Raw genomic sequence first — 7,176 nt, forward strand, 5'->3', positions numbered from 1 at the left:
ATATTGATTGACAATTACAGCAACATTTCACTGATCCACAATTCTATGTCACACAACATCTCATCTATCTCATCGACGCCAGTGTAAAATCTGAGCTCGTTACTCACTGATTAATTAATTTTTCATTGGTGTTGATGATTAAATAAATGAAGTGTGACGTAGAGTTGTGCATCGGTTAAATATTGATAACGTTGTAAGGATAAGAACCATCCTTTGTCACCAAGGTACCGGCAATTATGTACGTTACTACTAAAGTAAAGAATACACATTAGTATTTAAAGTTTTATTCAAACTAATTAGGCTGCGGTCCGAAACACGCCTACAGCGCTATTAGCGCGCTCACGATTGGTCCGATTCACGCTTGCAGTGTTTTCATGAGCATAATGACGTTATCAATACGTGACGTTTCAGTGCTCATGGTGACCCTGGATGGAAGATGGGTCACTGTGAGCGTCTCGTAGCCGCATGACGTCAGAATGCGCGAAAAAGTGAGGATTTAAAAAAGGACATAGCAATTAAAAGTAAAAAACTGCATTATAATGTCGAATAAATTGATATCTGTTCCTGTCTTCGTGGAAGATGCAAATGAGACATTAATACTGAAAATTTCGCCACAAGATGCAGAGAGAGTGAATACAGGTAAGAAGAAATAATGTCTGTGTAATGATGAGGTTAGAATTTATTGTATACTTATTTTTATAATAAACTATTTGTTATTATACTAGAGAAGTATATAAGAAAAATATAAAATAATTATAGTAATTTTATAATTATTTCTAGATATAAATTATATGACAAGCCTCGTTAATGAAATATATAAAAAGAGAAGTAAAAAATTAAATAGTCAATTGAATGTACAAACTTCGACAAATAATGATATAAATACTTCAATTCAACAGTCTTCATGCAATGATAAATCTTATACTTCATCTCCAGAACAAGATTCTGATGAAGATGATCTTAAAGATGTAGGTGAGTTTCAAGGAAATATAACAAGCAATGCTTTCTAGCAACACCGTAATAAAGTGATTATTTTATCTTTGTTGTTTGCCGTATGTAAAAAAAAATAAAATGATTTATTGTGTTACGTGGGCTGTGTTTCAAAATTGCTGTCAGTACTAAAAATCTATAATGTACGTAACGGAAACTATAGATTTTCAGTACTGACAGCAATTTGGAAACAGCCACAGTGTCGTTGCTGAAAAGCACCTAAGTTTTTTAGTTAGATTTTTATTATTTATAATTAAAAATTTTTATTCCTCCTGAAAACCTAATAATTACAGTGAATGAAAAGTCATTGTTTATATGGCCATCTAAATGTATATACTTGTTGCTTGAAAAATATGAAGAAAGAAAAGAAGAATTTACAGGAGGTATGAAACGTCACAATAAAATTTGGGAAGCTATTGCTCATGAAATAAAAAAAATAAATATTGAATATACTGTGAGTGGATCACAATGTCAATCAAAATTTAATAGTTTAAAGAAAACATACAAAAAAATATTGGACTATAATTCAGTGTCAGGGAATGACAGAAAAACGTGGCCATATTTTGAAGTAAGTGCATAATATTAATTTTTACAATTTTTAATTATGTTTGAAGATCCACAAAATATTTTTTGTCATTATTTTTTTTCAGAGAATGCATGAAATTTTTGGAAAAACAGGATGGGCAACTCCTAAAGCTATTGCTTCAGAAGCTGGACCATGTGATGAACAGGCGAGTGTATCTGATTCTTCTGCGAATGATGATAATAAAAGAAAACCCAAAAGGAAAATTGAGACTGTTTTACATGACTTTATGTCAGAGATAAAAAAGGAAAAAATACAGAAAGAGAAAAAGAGAGAAGCTAAAGAAAGATGGTTTCAAGAACTGAAGGAACAACGAGAAAGACAACACCAGGAAAAAATAACACTGATGCAAAAGTTATTAGAAAGCATTAACAAGAAGTAATTTAATTATTCTTGTAATATTCTAAATTCTTAGTTTTTACTTCTGCAACGATTTTAAAAAATCTTATTCTCTATTATATTCTTTTCTATTTACTTTTTTTAAATTACATTTATTTAATTGTATTGCTTATTATAGAATTAATTTTTTGTTTATTCCATTAGGAAAGTTTAGTTTAATCCATTAGAAAAGCAGATACTGCTGTTGAAAGACTGGTTAATATTACTTAAAATATTACTTTTACAGTTAAATAATATTATTTTGTTTTATTTTTAGTAAAAACATTATTTTTGTTTTATATTTAAGTTGATTAAATTTTGATATTGTAAAGGTACGCAAAAAAAAAGGTATTTGTTATTTACACATATTAAATAAAAATTTAATATATATTTGTATTATCTATAGTACAAACATAGTTTAAATTTGTTATACAAATATATAGATATTGCAGATAATTTATATTATTTATACAATACAATTACCAAACTATGAAATCTTAATAAATAAATATCACTTGTAACAAAGTGTTTAATTATTTTTACTTTAACCTTATTGCTAAAAAGGGATATATATTCTTAAATTAAAACGTCACAAAATTAATTTACAAAATTTATTTAGCTTAAAAATATAAAAAAGGTAAATGTACATACATATATAGATAGATATAGAATAGTTATATAGCACCATTAATCCTTATAATTAAATTATTCATAATTGCTTGTCGTTTAACATTACCATCCTCTGTTCTACCGGGTATTAGTGTTCCACGGTGTCTGTTTTGTTCATGTGTTTCATTGAAATCTATTAAATCGCCTTTCAAGATACAAATATTGTGTAATACACAAGTAGCTATTAAGTATTCTGGAATTTTTTCCAAAGTGACCATAGGTAGACAATCCAAAATGCTTCTCCATCGTCCTTTCCATAACCCAAAGGCTCTCTCAATTGCAATTCTCGCAGAGGATAAACAAAAATTAAAATTTTTCTGTCTATTCGTCAAATGGCCATTATCTTTAAAAGGTACCATTATACATGGATGAATGCCATATGCAGAATCTCCAACAAGATGAGAATTATAAGGAAAATAGATCTCTGGATCTTGAACATACTGACTGACAGGAGAAAGTCGAAAAACACGTGCATCATGCACTGATCCAACATTTCCAGCAAAGACACTCGTAAAAAGCAAGTTTTGAGTACAAACTGCCTAAGAAAAAAATTAAACACAAAAATAAGCATAACAAGGAAAGAAAAACAGTGTCTAATTATTTTTTAGACATATTTTGATATTCTTACTTGCACATGGATTGAATGGTATCCTTTACGATTCACATATGATTGTTTATCCTGTTGTGGAGCTCTTATTTTAATGTGAGTTCCATCAATGGCTCCTAAAACATTAGGAAATGCACTGGCTTTTTCAAATTCTATCATTACTTTAGCTGCTCTCTCATCCACAGGCCACTTAATAAATCGAGGAGCTAGAGTGTGCAAAGCATAAGCAACTCTTCTCATTGTACGAATTGCTGTAGCTTTTCCCAAGTTAAATTTTGTACACACAGATCTGCAAGTCAGACTTAATGTAATTCCTGTTACAATTTAAGACAATTTTCTCTTTTCACTTTCTTGAAAAAGTCCCATAATATTCCTTGCATAAAATGTCTTATTCAAACATAGTGTTTTGCATTCACGAGATTTTATTATAAATTCTGCTTTGCAGAAATCTCGGATTGGATCGTGGTCAATACTTTTCAGTGCGATATTGAGAATAGAATCAGTAAATCTTATTTGCCTCTGAATCCGATAACAATTAGCAGAAGAAATAAATCTTTTTTAATGTGAGGGTTCGCATTCATTTGAATGCCTCTTATTGCGATTGAATGCGAAGAATTGAATCCTCAAAGAACAGAATCCAATTCAGAATTTAGAATATTCAATTAAATATCTTCTGAATTCTACTTTTTGCAAAAAGTCAATATTTTTTAATTCTTTTTAATTCGACGTTTTATGCAAGGCTTGTATAATGCTTTTAATAATAAGGTATAATAATATACCTGTATGAATCTGGTGTTCCCATCATCCACAAAGCCATCAACAACTGCTTTTGTGCAGATATTGGTTTCCTACCACTAATTGACCTTGTGCTACTTAATGCAGGTCCTATCAATTCCAATAAAAATTGAAAAGTTTCAGGTAGTAATCTGTAAAGAAAGAAATAATATTTCACACTCGCTAGAGTTGATATTTATATTCCAATTACAATATTTTTCGAATTTAAGCCAAAACTTTACATACCTAAAATGCATTTTAAATTCTTCTGCAGTATAATTGGGAACAATTTTTTCAATGTAATCCTTGATGCGAGGTCTCATATGGGTTTTACTTCTTCGTTCATTTAAATACAAACACATTATTTGTATAAAATTTTGTGTTTTTTCCTCTTCGTCGTCACTACTTGAGGATATATCAATTGCAAATTCTAAATCACTATCGCTTTCCAAACAAAATTCCAAATATTGCGACAATATTATTTTCTGTTGTTTCTTCTCCATTTCGTATATTATACTAAGATTTAAGGCTTCTAGACAATGTTGACAATATAATTTTTAATAAACCAAACAGTATTTTAGGTTACATAGCACGTAAGTGAGCTTACGGCCGGTCCGAAACGAAAGTGTCTATAGCGTCATATTTGAATCGGACCGGCCGTGAGCGCCTTGAGCGCTGTAAGTGCCATGAAATCATTTCGGACCGCAGCCTTAATAAGTTGTGAATATTGATTGACAATTACAGCAACATTTAACTGATCCACAATTCTATATCGCACGACATCTCGTCTATCTCATCGACACCAGTGTAAAATCTGAGTTATGTTACCCTCTGTTTAATTAATTTTACACTGTTGATGCTGGTGGTTAAATAGATGAGGTGTGACACGTAGAGTTGTGCATTGGTTTGCAATATTGAGAACGTTGTAAGGATAAGTTCTTTTGTCACCAAGGTACCTGTAATTATACATACATTACTAATAAAGCAAAGAATAAAAATTAGTATTATAAAAAACATTTATTTACAGTTTTATTAAAGCAGATTAAAAGCTGTACATATCGATTGTAAATTACAGCAACATTTAACTGTTGCACACATCTTATCTGTCTCATCGACGCCAGTGTAAAATTGAATCAGAGAGTAACATAGCTCAGTTAAATGTTTAATATATATGTATAATAATAAAATAACAATACGAGAATATTTACCATATAAATTTCATATATTACACATATTTGCAATCGAAATTTGTATTATAACCTCATCCTGCATGTCCTGCACGTCACTTACAATTAGAACGAGTCACTGGCTAACCCACGTGACCCAATAAGAATACACGCAGGAGCACGCCGGAGAGAGAGAAGGAAATAAATCTTAAGGTCCTCACACATGAACTGACATTACCATATGAGTAAGGTTTCGATCACTCACGTACTTGATTCAGCCGGTTACGGTTACGGTCGCCCAATTCTGCAACGCGTCGAAACCTTAACGTTATGGATATGTCAATTCATGTGTGAGGGCCTTTACGTCGTCCGTCGCTTTTCAATGTCGCTTTTCTACGTCCCACAGTGGGAGAAAACGAGACGTTAGGCGACAAAAATCTGTAACTACGTCAATTTTCAATGGGAAATAATTGAAACTTGGTATCCTACAAGCTTTTTGGTCGCTAAATCTGAATCCACTGCTAAAAATTAAAAATTTGATATAGCAAATCCACTATGACCAAACAAAAGTGCTACTGAAATGATTTCGGGGTACATTATATCGATCTAAAAATCAAAAACTCACACTAGTACGACGTAGCATATGACTCTGAACAGCGTTCAGAGACACTACCGATAAACTCTAAATGTTCTTATATGTAATTCTTATTGTTGATATATTTTAAATTAGCAACATTCCCAACATTAATACTAAAAATAATAATTAGGCTCTTGTAATTCAATTAAAACAAGAAGGATAATAAGAGTCAGCACAATTAAGATATGTGTGTGCAAATTAATTTTGTTTATTGTTAAATACGTTTAAACGAATTGCAACGCGAACGCAATTTAATACATTAATTGATTAATATAATGCGCAGACGTTTCGACTGCCGATCAGTGGTGCAAGTTTTCGGCCGCCAGCATCGACGGTGGGGGCGGGCACTCGGTGTCGCGTTCGTGCCTCGAGTCTCGGGTCTCGGGCCGGCTCGGCCGCGTCCGCCGCTACTTGGCTATTAGATTGCTTTTTCTCCAAGGCTGCCATGAAGACGAGCGTTTAGCGCGTTGACGCTTGATGAATAAAACTTTAAATACTAATTTGTATTCTTTACTTTAGTAGTAACGTACATAATTGCCGGTACCTTGGTGACAAAGGATGGTTCTTATCCTTACAACGTTATCAATATTTAACCGATGAACAAGCCTACGTCACACCTTATCTATTTAATCATCACCATCAATATATAATTGATTAAATTTAAATTTAAGGAAAAAAATTACATCAATCCAAGATGATCCTTTTAATCAAATTCAACTTAAGTGGCCTATAAACACTGCAAAATATATCCGTTATATCCGAAGAAAATTACCTTTTTAAAAAAGGTAAAAAAAAGGCGCCAAATGTATGGTTTTTCTTTAAGGAAAGAAATAGCAAATCCAAGGTAGGACTTTTGATTAAATTTCACCTGAGTGACACATATAGTATACCTTTATGGTTGGAAAAAATCACATTTGTTTATGTATCAAATAAATCCAAGATAATACTCTTCATCAAATTCAATCAAAATGATACATATAATATAAGTGATATATAGTATACTGTAAAGAAACACATCTTATACCTAAGATAAAACTTCATCTAATTTAGCCCAAGTAATATCACAGACCTTCTTATTCCAACCAAAATCTAACTTTAATTATTAAACTAACGATTATTTTAAATGAAGAATTACACGCGCACGCATTAACCTTCTCTACAAAAATAATGATATCAGAATATTTTGCACCAAATATAACAATGGATATTTATATGAACTGAAACATCTACTGTATTATTCTCTCTCTCTCTCTCTCTCTTTTTTTTTTTTTTTTTTTTTTTTTTTTTAACGAGGAAGAGGAAAATCTTCAACCTGACCATCTTGGAAGGATAACTTTGTAGTTATCAACCACCAAGAGGCCAAAGACATCCG

General features: G+C 31.5%; 2 protein-coding genes across 2 annotated transcripts; one reads left to right on the forward strand and one right to left on the reverse strand.

Annotated features, from left to right (window-relative positions):
- Window positions 1-273: 273 nt before the first annotated feature.
- LOC118644197 lies at window positions 274-2,000 on the forward strand. Its single transcript, XM_036294209.1, has 4 exons — window positions 274-639; window positions 781-972; window positions 1,284-1,558; window positions 1,641-2,000. The coding sequence occupies exons 1-4, from the start codon at window positions 540-542 to the stop codon at window positions 1,953-1,955; spliced, it is 882 nt and encodes a 293-aa protein (XP_036150102.1). The 5' UTR covers window positions 274-539; the 3' UTR covers window positions 1,956-2,000.
- A 548-nt stretch (window positions 2,001-2,548) lies between these two features.
- LOC118648015 (putative nuclease HARBI1) lies at window positions 2,549-4,729 on the reverse strand. Its single transcript, XM_036294208.1, has 4 exons — window positions 4,248-4,729; window positions 4,007-4,153; window positions 3,249-3,516; window positions 2,549-3,159 (listed from the first exon to the last, which is right to left on the reverse strand). The coding sequence occupies exons 1-4, from the start codon at window positions 4,502-4,504 to the stop codon at window positions 2,626-2,628; spliced, it is 1,206 nt and encodes a 401-aa protein (XP_036150101.1). The 5' UTR covers window positions 4,505-4,729; the 3' UTR covers window positions 2,549-2,625.
- Window positions 4,730-7,176: the final 2,447 nt, after the last annotated feature.

Source organism: Monomorium pharaonis, unplaced genomic scaffold (assembly GCF_013373865.1).
Source record: "Monomorium pharaonis isolate MP-MQ-018 unplaced genomic scaffold, ASM1337386v2 scaffold_127, whole genome shotgun sequence".
NCBI lineage: Eukaryota > Metazoa > Arthropoda > Insecta > Hymenoptera > Formicidae > Monomorium > Monomorium pharaonis.

Coding starts and splice junctions, on each gene's coding strand:
- LOC118644197 (XM_036294209.1), top strand. CDS start 540: ATGTCGAATAAATTGATATCTGTTCCTGTCTTCGTGGAAGATGCAAAT. Junction 640..780: donor TGCAGAGAGAGTGAATACAG/GTAAGAAGAAAT, acceptor AATTATTTCTAG/ATATAAATTATATGACAAGC. Junction 973..1,283: donor AGATGATCTTAAAGATGTAG/GTGAGTTTCAAG, acceptor TAATAATTACAG/TGAATGAAAAGTCATTGTTT.
- LOC118648015 (XM_036294208.1), bottom strand. CDS start 4,504: ATGGAGAAGAAACAACAGAAAATAATATTGTCGCAATATTTGGAATTT. Junction 4,154..4,247: donor GAATTTAAAATGCATTTTAG/GTATGTAAAGTT, acceptor CTTTCTTTACAG/ATTACTACCTGAAACTTTTC. Junction 3,517..4,006: donor GGAACACCAGATTCATACAG/GTATATTATTAT, acceptor TCTGACTTGCAG/ATCTGTGTGTACAAAATTTA.